General features: G+C 34.6%; 1 protein-coding gene across 2 annotated transcripts; it reads right to left on the bottom strand.

Moving 5' to 3' along the window:
• Nucleotides 1-817: 817 nt before the first annotated feature.
• LOC131066549 (serine/arginine-rich splicing factor SR45a) lies at nucleotides 818-22,843 on the bottom strand. Of its 2 annotated transcripts, none has more exons than XM_058001333.2 (7): nucleotides 22,611-22,837; nucleotides 15,175-15,194; nucleotides 14,841-14,948; nucleotides 14,437-14,548; nucleotides 2,385-2,534; nucleotides 1,505-1,559; nucleotides 818-1,274 (listed from the first exon to the last, which is right to left on the bottom strand). In XM_058001333.2, the coding sequence occupies exons 1-7, from the start codon at nucleotides 22,611-22,613 to the stop codon at nucleotides 1,066-1,068; spliced, it is 657 nt and encodes a 218-aa protein (XP_057857316.1). In that variant the 5' UTR covers nucleotides 22,614-22,837; the 3' UTR covers nucleotides 818-1,065. The 2 variants fall into 2 exon arrangements, with proteins under 2 accessions (XP_057857316.1, XP_057857318.1); XM_058001335.2 differs by lacking the exon at nucleotides 818-1,274 and adding an exon at nucleotides 2,048-2,214 and having other exon boundaries at nucleotides 1,502-1,559; nucleotides 22,611-22,843.
• Nucleotides 22,844-23,945: the final 1,102 nt, after the last annotated feature.

The following is a 23,945-nucleotide window of genomic DNA, read 5'->3' as shown; positions in this document are numbered from 1 at the left end:
CTCTTCCATTGCTTGTCTTTCTCCTTCAATCGAATGTATGTGGCTCTCAACAACAAATACAAGTGTTTTGAAAGCAAGATGATGGCAAGAAAATGGCAAAATCATGGCAAATGAGGTAATTCAAATAGCATAAGGATACTCAAAATGTGGTTGTTGAATTTAATGAGGAAGAGACCCTCAATTTATAGACTTTTGAAAGGCATATTGGACAGATGAGATCGAACAAAATCAACGGTGAAGATTGACTTCATGAAGCACAATTAGGGCTAATTGAGAGGAAATTATGGAGGGCAAATTGGCATTTGAAAAGGAGGAAAGAGGAAGGCTAGAAAAGAGGGAAGCTAGAAAAAAGGAGAAGTTGGGATAAATTAATAAATATTTATTTATTAATTTCTCCCACAAATCTCATAATTAACAAATTAAATAAATGGTATTTAATTATAATAGAAAAAGGGAAATTAGGATAATGAACTAATTCATAAGTCCTAAAACAAATTAGTTAGGAAAAGGGAGAAATAATTGAAAAGAAAAGAAACCCACGCCTAGTTAGCCAATTGAGTAAAAGAATTGAAGGACGACAAAAGCATAAGTCATTATATATTTTTGAGAAGATAACGTTAATATATTAATAATAAATATATATTCATGTATTTTTAAATTAGATAAATTTTAAAAAATATATACGTAGTTTGCTCAAGCAGCCTAAAAATTAGATTCAAATACAGTAAATCTTGATCAGCAAATACAGTAAAATTGTAAGATCTTGATACTTCTTCCAATTGAGGAATTTCCTTTCTGAGAAAATGAAAACTTGGTCTTCGGGGAAAAAGCAGTTGATAATATTTTCACAAATTTTTATATTTTTGCAAATCAGTACAAAAATAAAATTTAAGGCCATAAGGCCAAACCAATATCCCAATGTACGCACGCAGCCTCTAAAATATTTATAGTCATTTGCGACTTAAATTGATAAAGATGTAAAGATGTAAAACAATAACATAAAATCAGACATCTTGTTTTAAAATTCATATGGATGAAATTCCTTGGTAGAAAGGACAAGGTGCACTACCGCCGATATGGGGAGTATACTGGAGATCTTGACCTATCCCTGCGGTAACTGCGACCTGAGTAAATAGGAGAACCATCTCTGTCATAATCTCGTTCTCGACTTCCACGATAAGGTGAATAGTGCGGTGAACGACGTGAACTATAGCTATCTCTATCTCTATCTCTCTCCCGATACCTCCCCCCATAAGAACGTGGGCGAACAGCAGCTGTCATGTAGAGAGAATCAGATGTATCCAACTTGCTTCATACCTGCCTATCTAACCAATATTTCTTCTAGAAATGTACAATTGAAATTGCATCATAACTGAAATAAATCAATGCATTGGATCTTGCTTTTCAAGATGAGCTCAGCACATACAAAATTGGAGGAAACCAAAAAAATTATATCAATTAGGTCATGAGAAACATATTTATGAGCATGAGTGTTAATACAGACCCCTAACGCCAAGATAAGAACCAGGTGTTGGTGTTCTTGCCCTCTTTCGCTTTGCCTGCATACACAGCAATAAGATCCAAAAGCGTTTAGCACAAGACTTCCAAAAGGCATGCCTATAAAAGGACATCTATATGCCCTCAACGAGAAAGGAAGTCTGCAGATCATATTGGGCTGAATAAAGTTATGCTTCAAATTGTATGCAGCACTAAACTCACCCAGAGAAACAAACTTTGCTCTAGACAATAAGGGATGAACAAATTAATAATGCCACGTACATTTAAAACAATCACATTAAATTTGGTGCCTACTCATTCCCAAAGTAAATCTAGGAACATATCAGCTGTACTCTCACTTAAATCATTGTGCTACTTAGGCATGCCTATCAAACTAGGTTTTGAAGTTACAGTCGTTCTGCAGGAAGCTTGTTCACAACAAAGTTGTTGCACCTTAGCAGCCATAGAGCTAATTTAATACTGCTTACCAGGTTGGTAGAACTAGAATCAAATTTACAACAATCAAACAAAAAGAGAAAGGATATTGGACCTCTACAAGCAATTGGCGCTGATGTTCTGATAAAACATGTTGTAGTAGAGCCCAACTCGTTTACAACAACATTCGTAAGGTTGTATTTGTGAAAGAAGGCATTCGCTCCATTGACAGCTCGACAGCTGATCAAGTGAATAATTGATTTTCGAGAAACACCTTACAAGCTGATGCAGACACTAAAACTTAAAAGAGCTTGATGCTGCAGGGAAGGGTCGTTATTCTCTGGAGGTCCAACCACTCCAAATGAGCCAATCACATCAGCAAAACTTGTGTAATCAAATTTATGTTCATTTTCATTGGCTACTTTTACACCTCTAAGATTATGAAGACTAACCTTCTCAACAGTGATGATACGCCCTTCAAGTGTAGATCTATTCAAGTATTTGACACAACGTTCTGCATCCTCAAGGGTATCCATAGTTACAAATCCAAAGCCTCTTGATTCACGGGTTCTTGGATCTACCACAATCCGGCAATCAACCACCTACAAAAGAAAAAAAATATCCATTTATATTAAACAATAAAAAGCATACAAGAAATCAATTGGAGAAACAAGAAAAAGCAAATGCTATGATATATGTTGCTGACACTAACGAAAACATAACAGACCAAACAGAAACCAAATTCTGTCCTTTTGAAGCTTGGGCAACTTCTAGAGAAGCTTTCTTTCATACCAGCCTCAAATCTTTTTCAGCTTTATAAACAACAAACAGGTCTACTTTTATTAGTTGGAAAGATAAAAATAAATGAAAGCAATGTATCAGTGTTCCACTGAGTTTCCTGACTGGGGGATGCAGAGACAGGTTTTGGAGACGGGAAGACCAACGGCCTAAATTTGGGGACGACAAGGGGACGGCGGCAGAGCAGAGGTGGGGGGGGGTCAGTGCTGCTATAAAAATAGAGGTGAATTGAAATCTTCAAGGCAGAATGTGCAACATAACATCTCTGTGAGAGCCTTATAAAGGAACTAGTTTTCACGAAGTTAAAGGTTTCAATCAGTATGTAATGGCATGTGACATAGCAAGCAACCCAGCAAAATCCCCAACAGAGGTGGCAGAAGTGGTGGTGCTGTGGGGGTACGTTTCCCCAAGTCCACAAGTCTTGGAAACGTCCCCCTATAGGGGACGCGGGTTTTTTTTGGAGGGGGGACGTGTCCACGTGGAACACTGCATGAAAGCCTCAACATAAGACAAGCAATGCTCAATATAAAACCTTAATGGTTTTCTGTTAAAGCTGCATTGGCAATCTAACAACACCCATGCCATGTTAAAGCCACATCAGAACTTGTCGTCTCTGGATAATGTTATTCCCCTTCAATTAATTACCATCACCATTTATCACATTCTATTATAAGATTTATCAGCAGTTTACTTATATAAGACCCTACTTCAAAAACTTCCACTTCTATTGTTCTTAAAGTTGTGACATTGGTGCCACGCCATTAATGTTGCTGAAACCAGTCTCACCTAAACTAAAACTTAAGCAGCACAACTTTGAAATAATTATCTGTAATTTTCCATGCAGATTACAAGCTGGTACGAAAAGCAAGCATAGCAACACCTAATGGTGTAGATGGAATCATCTGCTTCTGTGTTCAACTTACACCAGTGAAACACATTGACTGTCTTTCTCTTCCTTCCCATTAAACCAAATTCATTTCTGTTGACTGTGCTAAGCCATAGAACTCGGCTCTTCTCAGACATTAATTGGAGAAATGACACCAATGCAACAACATACATTATAAAGATGCTTACAGTTCAAATGTTCATCTTATCAACAACATTGCAAAATTAGAGCAAATTATTAGCACCAGTACCTACTGGCCATGGCAACAAATAAACAATCTAATGCTACTGGCAAAATTAATAATGTAAATATTTGACAAAAATGTGGCGAGTCCCAGCTGTAGATGCAAAAGCCTTGAAGTGAATTTGGTAACAGATAAACTTGATGTCAACTTGCTGCTTTCTACTGTCAAAGAAACCCATTAGTACTTTGCACTATATAGCCTACGTTAGACCATCATAGCAAGTGCAGGACTGAATACTGCAGAACTACTCATTAAAATTTGCATCCATACGCACAGACTAGTTATCTCATGCTTTATAAAGGGTATCTTCTCCAAGCTAATCTTCAATCTATTCCCTTCTAGCAAGCTTGTACATAATCCATTTGACAACATTACTGCCTCCCTCAAACTATGCCTCTTTATAAGATCAGGCCCCCATTAGTATTTGAATTTTGTCCCTTTCTCTTTGTGAATTCCAATATTGATTGCTTAATATTCATCTGGAAATCAGGTGACGATTGCAAGAAGTATCTCCTACCAATAATATGCAGACCATAAACTTAGAAATAGCCTAGACCTTAACGCACCACATAATTGAATCTCATATCAATGCTGCAAGAAGAATCAGAAACAGTAACAAAACATGTATGGAACAAGCAGCAGATAGAGCAAAACATGTATGGAACAAGTGCTGCTTGTGCACACCAATGGCAATCAATACCCAATCTTATTCCTTATAAACTTCATCCAAGGCTTACCTAAACCTTTAGTCCAAAGGCAAAGATGGTCTTTCCCAAATCAAGAGATTACCATAATGATGACATTTGCAAGCTTGGCTGTATATGTTCTTCTTGAAAAAGCAATTTTGTTAATGCACAAAGTACGCACATAAGGCCAGCTAGCGAGTCCAAAGCCAATTTGGTAGAAATGAAACCTCTCCAATGTTACTATTAAGCCTAATGGTGATCTAGCTTGAAGGTGCAACTCATGCATTAAAAGACTGCTTTTGAAAGATACAACTTCCAAGAAAAAGCACATCATAAACAGTAAATTGCAGCCATATAAGATTCTTATATATATTTGTATGTCGTTTATTGGAATCCAATAACATCTAGCATGAGAAAATCCTCCTATAGTGCAGAAACTTCATCACCTTTAAATCTTTGAATCCTACAGCCTAGACTATAAATCATGATCATGAATCACTTTTAGATATTTAGATTTTTTGATTAAAGGAATCCAATATTCTCCAGGCTAATATCATCCTCCAAATATGCTGAAACAGATATGTCATAAATGGGAAAAAACAGAAAAAACTGCTGTGAAACAAAATAAGGAAACTCGCTAGACATCTGCCATTATATAGAACACTTCTACTTAAATTTAGAAAATCTCAAATCATGTGAACTAAGGATTAATGGAAGAAGATGGAAGAAGATGGCTGCATAAAAACATCAGCCTGATGTTTATATTGTAACCCAATATTGCACCAAGATGTCAAATCTTTGTGACATCAAAATCTTGGTCATTCTGATTTTGCATGCTTATTCTGACATTACGCATAATTATCCTACATGTGTTTTGTGTCCATCTCTTATTTCTACTTTATATGAGTCAGTACTTTGACTACATTTGAAGGTTTGGCTTAATAGAAAATCTTTTGAATATGACTTGGTTTTGTACATAGAATCTTTAAAAATGTATAATTCGTGCCCAATTGACTATATATGTTAACAGAAATGGTTTCTCTTTTATTGATTGATTATATTTTTATTTGGATGATATATTCTTTGAACTTTCCTACTTGAAAATTTTGCAATGATAAAATTTATCTTTTCTTTTATCCTATTGGGATTCAAACATGTTTGTAGTTGTTTTGATGTCTTAATAATTTTTTTCTCAGTTTTCAGAGTTCATTATGATAGCACAGTCTCTATGATCAAACATTCTTTTGATATTAATAATAATAATTTGGAATGCAGTGTTGTTAGTAACATTTTATCATCCACTCACATAACACAATAAGACTAGAGGTTTACTCGCATATCATTCAGTGAACTGTTTTATAGTTAACTTAGCAATAACTTTATCAACTTCATACAAAACTTACCAAAGAATCATTTAGTAGCAAAGCTTACATGCTCCACTGCATTCTGCTATTTTAGACAAACTTTTTATTGGACAATTCATGGGCTAAACTCTCTATTTATGAATGGTCAAAAGAGATGAAACATAAAGTTGTGACTCCCTCAAACATGAGATATAAAAGGGAGAAGAGAACCCCATTTGAGAGGGGGAGAAGGAGGAAAGAAGGCAGCATGTGAACTAAGGATTAATGGAAGAAGAAAGGAACGGGAAGAATTGATGAAGGGTTGTGTCCTTGTCAACATTTTTTGATGTTTTTTTCTAATTCATTTTTTTCTCAGTTTATTCTTGATTTTCTTTTTAAATCTTATACTTCTAGTTTGCCAATTTTTTCCCCAAAAGACTTTTGTTGCTATACTCTGAGTAACAGATTTTTTAAGACTGAAATCTGAAATTCAGTGAAAAAGTCTGAAAAAAAGAAAATCATCACCACAATTTAGAAAAACATCCCAAACAGCACTTTGTTACGAACTAAGTAGTCTATAGGACTTTTATAGAACTTACAACTGAATACTAGCCCAGGCCAAGTAACCTCCAAAGGCAATATGGACACTGCACTTGATCAAAGATCAAAGATTAGTCAAGTAGTAGAAAAAACTGTTGTGAACCAAACTATGGAAACTGCCAGACATCTGCCGTTATTTAGAACACTACCATCTGAATCTGGAAAATCTCAAATCCAGACAATAAAAATTGAGATCTGTTGTAATATTATCATGTCTGCTGAGAATACAAGGTAATAACTGCGCTTCCTGCACTTAGTTGACAGAAGGTATAAACTGAATCTAAAGATCTAAAAGCTGAAGTAGAATTAAAAACTTTGCATCATTCCTTTTCTTCAATTTCCTTCTTCACTGCTTCTTCCTCTCCTTTGTCCCTCATTCTCCAGTCCACATGTCATCCTCATTGCCTCTTTTTAAGACTATGACTGCAATCCTATTTTTCACTCTCCTCTTCCTGATGATGGATCACTACGTGTGATCCGAAACATTGATACAAAAACATACACAGTTGATTTCAGAAGCAATCTTTAAATTCTACATGGACTGGAAAACTCATGCCAGCTAGAATTGAAAAATGTGGAATTGTGAGATCCTACAGTTCTCTTAACAAAGACTTCTGAAAGTTCTGTGAAAAAGAATCCACGGTATTTGGAGAGAAAAGAAGACCATCAGCAAAATTTGGAAAAAGATCCCGAACAACACTTTATTACAATCTAAGTACCATTTGATATTTTTAAAGAACTGTTTAAGTACTGAGTGTAGTCTAGGCCAAGTAATCTCCAAGAGCAATCTGGCCACTGCACTTGGTCCAATATTAGTCATCTTAAACCAACCATTCCAAGATATCCCAATTCTACAAGGTTTGCCGCTTCATGTTTTCCATGTTGAGTAGCATCAGCCCTACAAATGCAGAGAACTAGTTTTGCACTGACCATCCACATACTTCCATTCTCCAGTATCTCTTTACTCTAATTTGTCCATGTCAGAAAAGTTGAAAACGGATCACCTAACTTATTAAGGCAATTCTGTATGACACCTATGACTACTCTTTTTAAATACATGAGACCTAAAATAATAATCATTTTTTTCTTACTCTCTGCACTTCCTATACAAAGATTCATTGTTACTTCATCATGACCTCTATGACAAGATTTTAACATTCTCATGACACATAATGAGCTCGTCCTATGAGACAATTATATGCAATTTATACTACAAATAAAGAAATAACTTTATCATCCACCCTAAATTCAACCCAGGATCGTAACAAAAATTCATAATAAATCCTTCTTGATATAGATGCCAACCACAAATAAATGTTTGGAAGCTTTTGCCACAAGAATAGCATGCCATTTAGGGCAATGGATTTTATTGTCAATGCCACAAAGGTCAAAAATACAATGGCAATATCATATCTGGTTATAATTAGACACATCTATGTTTTCCAACATTGAAGGAAACAAGCTTCTTATAAAATGAAAACATCCAGTCCCCTCATTCAGTGTACGATGTTAATGGCTACAGTGAATGAAGATCAGCTAATGTCTTAGAGTTTTAGAGTTCAAGCAAGGCAACTACCATCTCAGAGTCCTCCAAAGCAGAAATCTGTAGAGGAGGTTCATAATGCCAATACTGTATCGCATTACATGGCTTATAAAATCATTATTGAAATACCATACACGCAGCTAAACAGAAATGATCCCACTGATATACAGAATAAGTGAAGATGTCCTCTCGTAAAATGGATATAAAATGTGGAACATGAAGGGTAACCATTTGACAAAACATCTGGCCAAGACACCGTTTCTTTAATGCAATGATTTCGCCTCATTATAATAGCAGATTAAACCAAGGAAGCATTAATCGTTTGGGGAATAATTGGCAAAACAAAAGCATAAGATTTTTTGAAAAAATCAGGAAAAAATCGGATTTACAAAAAAACATAAAAAATTGCAGAAAAACAATAAAAAACTATTAATTTTCTGTAATATATGTATTATCTATTATATTGATAATGATAATGTAATAGATAATACATATATTACAGAAAATTAATTTAGTTATTAATTTGTAATAATATATTTTATTTGTGATAGACTAAATTCATTTTCTGTAATGTCACAAAAAATGTGAGACTATATTACAAAAAATGAATTTAGTCTGTAATATGGGGTAACCCGGCAAATACCTGGCTTGGCTCCAAGTAAATGCAGCTCTGCTCGGGAAATTTGAGAATCGCAGCTTGCAGTCAGCTCTGGTAAATTCGTGAATCCCTGCGTCTGCCCTTGACTTGCACAGAGAAATTTCCGTCTGCCCTCGACTTGCACAGAGAAATTTCCGTCTGCCCTCAACTCTGTTAAATGAAAAATAGGGTATTTGTGCCGTTTAGGTTATGTGTTTTTTTCCGCGATTTTTTATGCATTTAAATAGTGTTTTTTTTACGTTTTTTGATGATTTTTTTGGAAAAATCGTTGACCAAGGTTAACCGATTAATTCCGATTTGGGGGGGGGAAACAATCGGCAAAACCCCCGACTCCTGATTAATCAGGTATAATCGCATTTTTTTCCAGATGTTTGCTTCTTTGTATTAAACTAGTCATATTTGTCTTAAAGTAGTCTAGCATGAAAGTCACTTTTCCTGACAAAAAAACATAAAACTATACAAGTTCATGGCAAATCTAACAAGGTTGAGTGTAACTCAACTGGCAATAATTTAGTTTCATGGTTCATCCAATTGATTGGGGAGTTTACATAGGAGTATAATCCTAAAAGCACTTTAGTATAGGCAACTCAAGTACAAATAAACACACTAAGAGCCCAGTCAGCATATGAGTGTAGAGATACTCCTATGTAAACTCCCCAATAAATTGGATAAAACATGAAACTAAAGCACCTGAGTGGGTCACCAGAAAACTTAAGTGATAGATTAGCCTAAATGAATACATGAGGCTCGACAAAGAAGTTGGATTTGATAAGCAACAAGCCAAATGAATCAAATCTAATCAAACATGTAATCCAAAAATTATAAGGTTGGGTGGTCTAAAAACATCATTAGGCCCTTGCATCTCCTGATATTTTTTACTTATCAAACAAGGAGGTTGGATATGACAGTGCAAAATTACAGAGTTGAAGTTCTATACAGAAGAATTGATAGCAATCATATTGAAGTTCTACTCAAATTGATTGAAAATACACGACTCAACAGGGACCATACTTGAACATATATTTTAACAAGGACAAGAAATGTTGCAGCCTGAAATAATCAACTTTATAGTCTTATAGATATAATGTAACAAAATATAGCATAAACATTAATGATCCATGGGGCAATCATTCATGAAAAGCATTGTATATCCAAAAAATAGTATACAAATATGATATAACAAAAATCTAACATATCATACTATCAACTGCTAAATTTAAAATTTGTTCAGCAATCTGTAAGACATTACCTAATAAAAGGTATTTCAAACAAAATTCCCCTAGCCAATAACTAGCAAGAATGTGTATTCCGCATGCACAAAACGTGTTCATATACAATCCCCGTCAACTGTGTGATGATAATAAATCATAACAAAACATCTTTGTCATTACAATTTACATGACTTACTAAGTAACACAAACTTTGATCTTGTCAACTAATTAACAGAAAATAAATGCACTCCCAATATAAGACCTTGCTGAGCAATACAAGATAGTAAAAGAAACTGTAATAGAAATTGTAGGAAAGACCAACTAAAAATGTAACAAAAGCACATGCATCAGCACTTTCAAAATTTGGGATGAGATTACAATCCTGTTTCAGCTCTTGATTACCCCTTATATTTGAAAGCTAAGATGGGATCTAAATTTATTTTCACTTGATTTCTAAGCTTCCAATGGTACATTTTTACATGGTAGAACAACAAGACCATTTATTGGGCAATGACAACAACTGAATGATTTGTTGTGTAAATTGAATTTGAACCCACCCTACAGCAGCCCTCATGACATAGTCAAACTGAAATTCTTTACTCTACAATACTTCAAGGAGATGGAAAAATATGTTTTTGATTTTTTACGAACACAGAATGGAAATGTTAAGAAAGGACCAAAAGCACCTAGTGATCTTCTGAGGGTTCCTGTGCATGCTTGAAAAAAGAAACCCAAAATAAGAACAGCAATCTTTCCCAGCCCAAAAACCAACTTTTTAAAATGCTTAAATCCTCATGAGAAGAGAGGTTCAAATTCTCTCGCTTAATAATCAATCTAACCTGATACACAAGCTAAATTTAAAAACCTCACAGTTCAAATCTCTCTCACAATAGCAAGAATGAAAACTTTGAAATCTATCAGCAACTCTTCTTGCCAAGTTCCTGCACTTTTTATCAGTTCACTTAAGTTTGACAAATATTTATCAAAGTAGATCAACAATCAAAGTATTCATTTGCAAATACAAGCTTACATGCAAAATATTTGAGCATAAAACATTTAAAATGGAGTTGTTAGCCCCACACTTCACTATCAAAGCAACTAAAGTGGTTATTCCCTCTTAAATGCATAGTTGAAGTTTCAATTCTGATGTTACTCATAAAAGAGCAAGTTTAAGAAATTGAGAAATGTGGCTTCTAATAATCAAACCATCCCTAACCACCTAATCCAACTCCTTCAAAACTCCAAAACCCCATGATGCAATTTTCCAAAAGCAAGAGGAACTATATATACTTTCTTCATTTTGGATTGCTAGCTAACATTCCTTGAACAAGGCTTCTCATGGTGTCTTTCCACAATAGAATTTGAGAAAACAGTGCTATTAAAGCAATCCTCCCCGGGGACACATCCACTGCCCTGGACGCCCCATTTACTACGGGGAACGTTTCAGGGATGCCTACAAAACGTCCCCTCCCCATTCCCATTTAATGCCAGTTTTAGGAAACATTTAAGAAATGCCATTAAATGTGCAAGGGACACACTAGTGGGCAGCTAGTCATACCCAAGACAACCAAGTGATGTCCAAGTGTCCTTGACCGTCCCAGGGACGACTAGCCTTCCCCTGTGGCCCAACAGATTTTGACATAAATTTTTAAAAGAAAAAACACATTTTTTAATTAAGAGATGGAAGCAAAATATCTAAAGGATGATGAATTGGCTATATTATCAGAAGATCCACATGTAGCACACAAGGACAATACTTATACTTTCTGAAATGGACTAATCTTCCATGATAATAGTGCAGTCTTTAGCTCTAGCTCAAAATTCAAATCTAAGTCAAAACTGAAAACCACTCTATGTCATCAGCGAGACTGAGGAACATAAGATTCTTCAAAACCTACTAAAGGGTCAGAAAGACATACAAATTGACGGATTTGAAGGAGTATGACAGTTCATGTCATCATGTGAACAGTGCCAACAATACAAAGATGAAACTATATGTAACCCTGTACTACTTTAACACCTTCCTATTCCAAGTGAAAAATGGAAGTCCTTCAATGTAGATTTCATTACTAGTTTATTGAAAGTTGATGGTAAGGATTGTATTTATGTAATAGTTGATAGAATAACCAAATACTCTCACTTTGTTGACATTGATTCTACTTACGAGACATATCAGTTAGGAGTTATTTCCATGGAGAACACATACACACCGCATGAATTACCAAGAACCATTTTTAGTGATCCCAAGTATACAAGTATTTCTGGAAAGAAGTATTTCAGCTCACTGGTGCCATCATATCCTTTATCAGCAATTACCATCCTCAAACTGGTGGTATACTTACAAGGCATACCAATTAGCAGTTATTTTTATTGAGAACACTTACAAACTGCATGAGTTACGAGGAACCATTTTTAGTAATCATAATCCAAACTCAAAGTATACTAGCAATATTTGGAGGGAATTATTTTAGTTCACCTATACCATTCAGCAGCAGTAGTAGTTGATATTAGAATATTTAATTATATTTTAGTAACCTATATTTAGTTCCTTGTTTAATGGTCATTTAGCTTTTTAGTTAATATTAGCTTTTAAGCTTTATTTAGCATTTAGCTTTTTCTTTTTAGTTAATTAGCTTTTAAGCTTTATTTAGCGTCTAGCTTTTTGGTAGTTCACTTTAAACGACTTGTTCTTAATTTAGAACGTCGTCTTGTAATCTCTATATATACGCTTGTATATTGTTAGATACATTATCCGATTATTGAATCATTCATTCAATTTATTTTTCAGTTGATGCCCTTACCAAATTCCAGGCCCTAATGTTGTCTCCGTGGGCATTTTGTTATAATTCTTATATAATATGTATGCATATTGACAATGCAAAGCATTTAAATTTTGTTAATTTGATTGTCAATTCTCATGTCAAATCTTAACTCAAGGCTAATGTTATGTATTAAACTTCTATAATGTCTATTATGAAAGCTTTATAAATGTTCTGATATGAATATTTGAAATTTCTCTATATTTTTTGAAATTTCCCTATTTTTAATAATTGTCCCCTAAAAAATGCCCAAAAAGTACCTCCATAATGGAAACATAACCTGCTGTCACCTGCAAACTTGGGGGACCCTGAGGACACTTCCCCTATGCTAAATGTGCCCATTCCCTATAAGGGTCATTTTAGGGGAGAGTAAGAGATGTCCCCTCCCCATCCCCCTTTTTTGAAAGGGGAAAAATCCTCAAGGTGAAAACACCCAATTATGCTTAAAAACATTTTGTCCTTAAGAAGTTCAGAGTTTTACTATAGATCACTGCAGACATAAGTAACACCAAGCAGCACTTTAAAATCCTTCTAACGAATCCAAACAATTACAGTTCTTTGTGTACACAGAATTAGGTCAATCTGAACCATAAGTACATTTACTCAATATAAAATTCAAAAAAGATAAATGCAGCACCCACTGACAACTGAAATATACCGATATCTATACAGAGCCACAGTGAGAAGTGACCCCTGGATTATTACAGTCAGCAACTGATCAAGGGTTTGCCCTGTTGGGCTGAAAACTGAACTCATAATTAATGATTTTGGGCTGCAAATTCCCAGCCACACAAAAGGATCAGAAGTGTTATACCAGATGACAAAGGATTAGGGTGTGTTGATGATCAGAACTTGCCACCTTGCTGCATAAACCACTTGAAAGGATAAATCAATACCTCAAGTCCACAAACAACCTTATCTACCATAGTCTTTAAGGTGTTTGAAACCCTAGTCGAATAAGGGGCTGAAACAGATCTAGAAATGAAGTTGCAAATCTGCCCTTGTAAGCAAATTTTTTACCATAATGCTCAGAAAGGCCAGATGCTTGATCGCTGTAAGGGTTTAGGCTATGTTACCAAATCATTAGATTTACCCAAAGGTTCTAAGTATAGTTTGTCCTGGAATTGGGTACAACTCAAAATCACTGCAGAAAAAAACAAGATCTGATTTTTTATGGTTTGAAATGTTTCCAAAAATTTTGGCCAGATTTTTTTCACTTTCCAAATGCTGTAAAAGAAAACCCTAACATGTAAACAAATTGTTTTGTTTCCATTTTTCTCATTTTTTGTGCTATGGCCAACTGCTAAAAACGTGATTTCTCCACATTAAACATCATTTTTCCACACATTACAAAAAATGATGGATGCCTCTATGATGGTAAATGCTGATTCTCCATGCCGGATGCGAGTAGAAGGACATGGGTAGCAGGAGGAGGCATGCGCCACTGGTTTCTCAGCTAAGTCGCATGATTTTTGCTTGGTCCCACTTTCAAAAGCAAAGTTTTTAAAAAAAAATTAAAAACTCAAAGTTTATAACATAAACAATTTTTCATTTTATAGAGTTGAGAAAAAAAAATTGCAATTAAAAATTTAAAAGTTCGTTCTTTTGTTTTCGATGTCCATAAAAACAATATTTCAGAGTTATTTCTGCCAGAAAAAGTCCACTGTGAAAAGAAAAACGAGGTTATGAAGTACTTTTTGTTATTGATTTGTTTACCTTGCCTTCCTGAGAAAAGTGTTCTTCAAGATCTTTCTCCACAACACGGGCAGAAAGACCAGTGACATATAAATTGTTTCCAGGGTTGACTACATCATCTTTTGAAGAATCTCTATAAGCACCAGAGACAGAACAAAAAGAATTCATAAGCAGCTGCCTAATAAAAATTGCAGTACATATCAAAAAATCCTCATTTAATCTGCGATCATCTATATAGTCCATGCAAGTTTACTTTAAACTGAGAAGAACTTTAGGCATAAGTTCTGTAATAAGATAAAAAGAGTGTAATAATATATTATAGAATTATTAAAATGTTCAAATGAATACAAACTTTGGATAATACAAAATCAATTATAGCATACATACATTGAATAGCATATAATTTTATAAATAAACCAAAATACCTCCTTGCAGGGCTACGAGATTTTGATAGGGATCGAGATCTTGATCGTGAACGAGATCGTGACCGAGATCGCCCATATCTTCGCCTAGGTGAAGGAGAATCTGAATATCTGGGATAAAAATTGATAAAATAAACCATTCACTATTTCCCATTAGCATCATGTCAGTAAATCAATTTACATGTATCTTTCAAGGGTATATATACATGTGAAAGCCCTCCACAAACATATTAACTAATAGAAATTATTTTGCAACAACAATAGAACATTTCTTGAAACATGAAAAGTTCAGAAAGAAAGTGAAGAACCCTATCAAACAGGAATTGTCATGTCTCACCTTCGCCTAGGAGTGTCCGCCTGATTTCAAAACAAAAGAAGCGATTAAAAAATCTTATAAGAACCCAAAAACAAGTTTCATGGTATATTAAAATCAGCAGATACAAGAAATCATGAAAGTTATTTATTGCCTCCCTTTCTTTGATCTCTTGCATTTTGGAAAGAATACAGAATCAATCATGTTCAAGATATTATAGATACAATAATGAATTTCATTTGAGTCATATTTCTATGTAGAACTTTAATTTATGTCTTATAATTATGATCATATTTACAGTACAATACAACATGAAATACTTTGATGTTAGGGTGATATTGTCTCCAAAATCCACAAATAATTGAATAAATACACTTTGTCACAAGTATCTTTTAGCATTTTTTAAAATAAAATTAAAAAAAAGCTACCAATAATCCAATGTAAATTGGAATTGCAATTAAATATTTTAATTTTTTTAATTAGCGATACCACAATCCACCTCCAAGAACATTGACACAAGTTCCATTTAAACAATTTTGGATTGTTTAAAATAAAATTAAAAAAAAAGATCAAAATTTCCACCTATTAGCCAATTTGACTTTGAAGTTGTGATCATTTTTTTAATTAGACCCTGATCATTAGTAGCAACAGTTATCACAAAAGCTTGCACCCTTGCTGAGCTATCAACTCAACAACCTTGTGAAACATGGAAACAACCCTGAAGTGTGGGACCTTGCGCAAGGGGGGTTGAATATCCGGAGAAGGCTGGCTTCCTTCTCAATCCAGGTGCAGGTGTTGAACCAGCTCAACACTTTAAAACTAATTCCTAAGCCTATCCTAACAACTTGTAGAGGTAAAGGGAAGAGAAAATGCTTGAAATAGAAGGAGGTGATGCACCAAGAAGAGATTGTTCCTCTCCCCACCGAGATGAGACAAAGAATTAACTGAAACAACCAGGAGATGCACAAACTTCAGTTGCATGAGTGACTCCAATGAATGTATGGAGGTTAGAATTTGTTGAGTGTCAAGAGGGGAGAAGGATTCCCACAAGTCACTCAGAAAACAAGTTAACACAGCATATATGGAGAGAAAAGCCACAAGACATACACCTATGATGAAGTTAAGAAACATACACAGCATGCATAGGTTGAAAGAAGGCAAGAATGGTGATTTTCAATTAATTATAAGGCCAATGGCCAAACTTACAGTTGCATAAATGCAAAATAAATACAAGAGAAGTGGGAGAGCATAGAATAGCTCAAGCCAACAAGGAGAGAGCCCTTTACAACGAGGCTTAACAGCCTTTATATAGAAAAAATGGTTACAAGGGTGATCATGACCCCTGCATGTCAGTCTGGAAGTGCAGGGAAGTGCATGCACTTGACTTGTACATGCAAGCAACCTAGCCTACCCGCAAAGGGCAATCCTGAGAAGGTGTATTGACTAACCTTCCAAAGTCAAACATGACATAAGTCACCAAGCATGGCCCTGTACCTCCCTTAATGGAAATCCTGCCAAAAACATTTATGGCACCCTTGTGGCTCCACAAAAGAAAGTGCACAAGTCACCAAAACTGTCGGAGCATTTAAAGCCTGGAGTGTCGATCACACCATCCAGAAGTGTCGCCAGTCGGAAGGAAGTTCGGAGACTTCAGAAGCTCGAACTCCCGAAGTGAGGAGGACAAGGGAAAGAGAAAGGAACTTTGGAACCTCGGGGTTCCGGAGAACTTCAAAAGTCTAAGGAATGAACTTCGGAACCCCGGGGTTCCAGAGTTCCGAGATAGAGAGAGGAAGAGAAGAAAAGGAACTTCGGAACAGCGGGGTTCCGGAGTTCCGGGATAGAGAGAGGAAGAGAAGAAAAGGAACTTCAGAACCTTGGGGTTCCGAAGTTCCGAAGGAACTAGAGAGAGAAGGCAAAGGGGGGAGGAACTTTGGAACCTCAAGGTTCCGAAGTTTCGAGAGAAGAAGGGGAAGCGAGGAAGAGAACTCCGAATCCGAAGAAAAGAAGGAAGAAGGGCTAGGAGGGAATTTCGGAACCTCGGGGTTCTGGAGTTCCGAAGAGAAGAAGGGTGGGGGGTTCCGAAGTTCCGGGGAAATGTACAAAGGAACTTCTGAACCTCGGGGTTCCAGAGTTCCAGGGAAAGGAAAAAGAAAGGGAGAGAAGGAGAGGAACTTCGGAACATTGGGGTTCCAAAGTTCCGAGAAAAGAAAGGAGAGGTAGCAAAGGGAAGGAACTTTGGAACCTCGGGGTTCCGGAGTTCCGGGAAAAGAGAAAAGGAGAAGGCAAAGGGAAAAGAACTTTGGAACCTCAAGGTTTCGGAGTTCCAGGGAAGAAGAAAAGGTCAAGGGAGGAACTTCATCCAAACAAGGCAACACTTCATACTTCATATTGCTTTTCTCCTTGATCAACTAGGGCAACGCTGGTCCATGGAACATACCTCTGATCGGTTCTCACTGATGGACCAAGGGTGTCATAAAATGACAACAGCAACCACAACTAATCGCAAGGAAAGAGAATTTTACATGGACTTTCCTTGCCTGTTAGCATGTGGATACAGAATTCTCATCCCACAAAGAGCTTTAAATTCAAACATGGTAACCTACCAGTCTTCTCCACATGAACTCATATAATAATTTTTTAAGTGTAAGTCGAAAAAAATCCAGCAACCTAATATGGGAGTCAGTCAAAAGTAAAAATGCACCGCCCCAACAATGCAACACAAGAAATAACCCAAATCTTAAAATAGCAACATCTTTGTTGCGTCTTTGTTGCGTTATAATAGTACTGACCAAATCTGGTATTCAGGCAAAATTTCAATACATAAGTCTGATTGGACCTAAAATGATATCTTGAATTGGATAGAGCAGGATGACTTCTCAAAACTCTACCAGAAATATTATAGTAACGTAGCAGGGTATAGCACTTAACAATAGCAAACACAGCTAGAATCCCAGTCCTTAGCTCAAAAACAATCAACAAATGTTTCAATCAAATCTTAAAAAGGAAGTTTAATTCTCATTTTTAACATATTAAATTTAAGGCATGAGTGCACACAATGCGAATCAACCTGGAATCATCTGAATAAAATTATTTCCTATTAAAGTACTTGATTCTAGGAATAAAAGGAAATTCAATTTTCCGCTTTAGCATATTAACAGTAAAGCATGAGTGAATTACAATCGCATAATACAAATTTCCTCAGAATTGTCTAAATAAAAACATTTCCTACAGAAGTAGTTGACATTGGCAACAAAAACAAAACATTTACAATCAAACCCACCATTTAATGGTTTGACTTGGGGCATTTTAAGATTGTTTTTTCAAATCTACTGAAAAGAATTTACTCACCTAAATAGGATGTATCTCCTGACAAAGCTAAGCTACTAGCTCTCAACTCATAATTCAATATCATTGAATGTGTCAAAAAATAAAATCTTCAAAAGGAAACTAAGCTCTCAATTATTAAAAGCAAAATTATAGTAGTATTCAATTGAAATTAAGATATACTAGAGATCTAGAATCTTAATGAAGTTATGTGGATGCTCTAAAAACCTTTGGAGTGAATCAATTAAATTCAAAATTGTGTTGTAGCTGATTATTGACATAAAGAAAGGAAGAAATCAGCACGATGCTCAAGAATAATGATTAAGTGGTCATTATTTATTCTTTCAAGGCAGCATCCATGATTTGATATTAACTTATTAATCTCTGTTCCAAGTCTCTCAACCACTTCTTTAACATTTGTTAATGTCTACTTTAGCTAGTAACAATGTTTTCCTTAGCAGACTAATTTTCTCTATCAATTTTTGACATCTCAGAAATCAAATTTTGTGATCGACAAAGGTGGATGCATTTATGCACATGAAGTTGGACACAGGTGAACACGTTGCCCAGAATTAATAAAGGAAAAACTAGTAAAGATAGCTAAGTAGGCAAAGTGAACAAGAATAATAAAAATAAAGAATCTAACAGCCAGCCAGTGGTAGAATCTCTAAAAATTTGAAAAAACATGGATGCTATACACACCACATCAATCCATTCTCGAAAATCTAAATGCATAATAATATCAAATCAAGAAAAGATAAGGCTAAGAATTTTCAACACTCAAAATCACAATAATATCAGATCAGGAATCAATAAACAAAGAAATCTTGCACAGCATAACATGCAACAAGTGAGATTTTTTTTTAACTCTGTATCTAGAAAAATAAATTAGCCAATGTCAATAATCTTATTCTTAACCAGAAGGAAAATAAAGCAAGAAAGAGATGTGAAGAACAAAAAGATTGAAAAGTACCGGAGAAAAGTGAGGATACAATGTAGCCTTAACCACAGCCTACATGTGACAACTGAAATTGTATACACAATTTCAATCAACTGAAACATGTATTGCTATAAGTCCACAGAAAGATTGAGAATAAATAGGACTAGAGATGGACCAAGCTGGAATCATTAGGACACTTGAACTTGATTATGTTGTTCTTATGCATCCATAGGTATTTTATCTGTTTCTATGTAGTTGACTCAAAACGCTTAACTCTATTTTATCATACTGTGGAATCTTAAACTAAAATTTCCATTTTTATTGAACTCTAAATCTTGTTTTTTAACAATATTTTGTGATACAAACTTATTTATAGGGAAAAAAACATATCGTTTAAGAATAGCCATGACAAAAAATTATATCCATGTCACTCACAAATTACTTCAAACTGAATAGTTACTAACATCAAATTAAATATTTGTACCATTCTTATGTTTATTAACAAGCCAAAATTTAACTCCAAATAATTAGAACCAAGTGTTTTTTACTAATTCATGCTCTAGGGCTTGTTCCAGCTCGGTGATTTTGACACTTGTACTCTCAATATGACAAATATTAAGAAACATATGGGGAAAAAATTGAATTGTCTGCCAATCACATACTTAAAGTTGAACAGACAGGTGTAAGCTATAGCGTCGTAAATTGTCACCGGTCCAATTTAGACCTCATGTTTGTGCTCCCACTTTAGCGTGTCCTATCCTCATCTCCTCTCTAGGTCCATGCGGGCCCGATTATCAACTTTTATGTCATGTACACCCTTTGGTGGGTCCCACTGTGACATGCCCACCCCCTTGACTGCTTATTTTGGTCCTCTTTGTGGAAGGACCAGAGTGTGGAATGCCCTAGCTTGGATCAAAGCACCCTGGTCTGGACCAGAGTGCCCCAAAACGCCATAGTCCATCTTAAAGGGGCCCCAATATAAAATGGGGTAAATGAACACAAACAAGTTTTTTATTTATAATTTTCAAATTTTATATTATTATTAGCTCAAAATCTTATTATATCCGTTTACACATCACGACCTAAGTGTGTATAGAAACCAGTTCACTGGGTTTAGAATGCAAACAACAAGGCAAAATCTCTGGAGCTATAAACAATGTCTTATTCATAAAACTAAAAATGGTCATAAACATAAAATTAGACACAACACATTATTAAACTGCTGTTCATAAAAAATGCATACTATTTATAAACGCTATTTTACATTCATCTAAGAAGGTTTATATTAAAAACAAATGTCTAGGCCTAATCTAGTAGGTCATTTTGTTGTGGAACATAGCCTACCATTTCAAATTCAAGGATAATCGTGTCCTTTATCTAAACCCTCATTAGGATATAAATGAAACGAAAAACCATCATTAAGCTATAAAATACTTAACAAAAAATTATTTTAAGTAAAAAATCTTAAAAATAGAACTACTCCAACCTAATCATATATGAAAAACGTATAGTCTGCTTGAGCTCTGTACTTTCCTGCCTATTAAGTGTAAAGAAAAGGAGATTAAAAGATGGAATTATAAAAAAAAAACGAGAACATTTTGAAAACTAGGGCAAATGCACAGAAAATGCTGCGGTTTGCGATTTCAGATTACACCACACAGAGCTGTGCTGACCTGCTCCAACTACATGGGAATGCATCTGTAATGTTCAATATATACAAATATTTTTATTCAGAACCATGCCAATATACTCCAGCCATGTAAGAATGCATCTGCAATGTCCCGCATGTACAAATATTTTTCTGTATAAACAATTTGATTTTCTAGATAGACTGTTTAAAATAATTGACGTTACTGCTTGAAATGAAAAAAAAACTAGGAGCAAGTAATATTAAGGCTGCAGTTTCGTGGAGGAGCTTCAGGAGGAGGAGGTTTAATGAGGTAAAAAAGAATATGCTATAGGATTAATTAGAATTCTTTCTTGATAAATAGGAATTTCTACTTTTTAATTTGTAATTTTAAGCCGGTGCATTTGGGTGAGTTTAAAAATTTCTCCATCAGCTTCAAAAATTTCCTGCTACTTGACAATCATTTGAAATTTATATATATGAAAATTAATAAAAAAAATGAAATAATCAATTTCTGTAAATTTCAGAACTTAAAGTTTTAAACTTGAACTGCACTTAAAAAAATTTATGAGACCACCAACTTTAAAATACTCTTTATAAAAATTCAAAAGTTTTTTTGGGAATTTGAGAACTTAAAGTTTTAAACTTGAACTGCACTTAAAAAAATTTATGAAACCACCCAACTATAAAATACTACTAAAAAAATTCAAAAGTTTTTTTTGGAAGCCCACCTCCACGGACTGGTTGAACTGCACTTAAAAAAAATTAATTTATGAAACCGCCAATTTTTAAATACTCCTTAAAAAAAATATTTTTTTTTGGAATTCCCCCCTCTTCCATGGACTGGAGACTAAGAGTGGACTTAATTAAGAGGAAAAAAAATCTTGCAAATTCAGCCTGCAATACTAAATTTAAAGTGTGATTCTAGTTATAAAAGATCTTAAACAACTTATGGAATACAAGTATGAGTGCGATGAGCTCATTGTAAATAGACTATAGTTTTGAGAGATGCCCTAGGTTTCGCCAAAGGCAGACATAATCTCAGGGTAAATTTGATCAAGTATTGTTATCTAAACTAAAAAGCCTTACCCAAAGGCAAGGCATTTTATCAAAAAAAAAAAGGCTAAAGAAAATAAAACTGAACTGGTATTATGTCCTAAGGAAGCAATTCAAATTATCAAACATCATTTTTTTTTTTTTGGGGGGGGGGGCGGTTAAGATGTACCTCAACGAACAAGGCCAGAGAAAAGTCCATGGTAAATTTATCAGAATAAATTCTTCTTGTAGGCACAAAAATGATATTAAAAACTAAAGACAGAAAACTAAACTGGTAGCCTGGTACTGTACCCAAATGCACCAGTTTAAAATTTAAATAAAAAACAATATAAATCTTATGAAATAAAGCGATACTCATAATATAAAAATTTTAGCTTTAAAGATCTTGTGCTTTCTTGACATTTGTCCCAAAAATGGACAAAATAATAAATAAACCTAACAAACCCTAGAAAATTTTAGAAACTGCAAAACCTAAATGAAAATGAACAGGAAGGGAGATATATTTTACAGTACCATAGACAAAGCGCTCCCCAAATGTTGAACTTCTTATCTCAGTGGATGGTTTTATTCAAAGTATCAAACCCTACTGTCATGAGATGATCCTCTCCGCTTATTCGGATTCCGAGACGGTGGTTCGCCCTTTGGAAGACTTAAGAGGACAGGTCAAAGGCCGCGGTCACATTAGCCCGCTTAAGTTCGTTCAGCGTGATCAAAATGTGCAAATTTTAATATGCGCTGTGAGAAAACGAGTTGAAACATTTGGATAGGAAATTTTAGGGCGCTCATTTTAAATTTGTATTAATACCTATTATTAAAAAATAATTTATGTATGTCACTTATTCAAAAGTGTAGAAATATTTTATTATTTCTGTTAACATTATCAAAGTTTTGTGTGTTTATATCTTTATTCTTAGATTTGTTATCAATAGATTTCATCTCTAGTCAAAAGTTCGAAATATTTTTTCATTAATTATTTTTTTTTTGGATAGATTTCTTTTGATTTATTTTGAAACAAGAAAAACTTTTTCATTCAATTTTTCTATTTCATTTTCTATCTTTTTTCTTTTCAACAAAGATGTTCTTAAAGTATTTTTTGTTGCATTATTTTAATTTTATTTTTAATATTCTTCAATTTTGAGAAAAGTCTAAATATTTTTTGTTGTGTTGTTGTTCTTATGTCCACTATTAAATTTTAGATCTCCAATCCACATATTTTCAAATTTGAATGGGGTTCGTTTTAGTTTCATGTCTTCTACATATGTAACTGAATGGGGGAGTGATCAAATCCAAACACAAGCACCACAGAAAGTTCACAACAAATTTTGGAACTAGCTCCTCAATCCCCCTTCCATAGAAAGCAATCCAACTTCTCTACATTGTTGAAGCCCAATATAAATGACGGTTTTTGAAGGGAATATCATATAAATTATTATTTGCCACTTATCTTTCTTGAGCCCCACAAATACTTTCCATATCTTCTAGAATTGCATTGAAATGTCCTCCCAAAAAGGAGGAGCTAGAAAACAAAGAGAGTACTTGTTCCAATTATGTCCAAACTTTATTTTTCTTTATGAAAATAAATGGGTTATAAACATTGATACTAAAATCTAGTTGCAAGACGAATCACCTTCAAGCCAACAGATGTTTTGTTTCACCAATCTTCTCTAATGCAACTAAGGTTGGACACTATAAAGTGGTAATGCCTCCAAAAGCACCATCTACAAAGTCATAGTGACCATCCCAATATTTTATTTTTACTTTCATTGTGTCTATTTTTTTTTCACTTTTTTTTCAATTCAATTTTTTTTCTTGAGTCATGAAAATGTGTACTTTGGAAGTTTTGAATTA

The sequence above is a fragment of the Cryptomeria japonica genome, chromosome 5 (assembly GCF_030272615.1).
Source record: "Cryptomeria japonica chromosome 5, Sugi_1.0, whole genome shotgun sequence".
NCBI classification, from domain to species: domain Eukaryota; kingdom Viridiplantae; phylum Streptophyta; class Pinopsida; order Cupressales; family Cupressaceae; genus Cryptomeria; species Cryptomeria japonica.
This window is presented reverse-complemented; position numbering and strand designations above follow the sequence as displayed.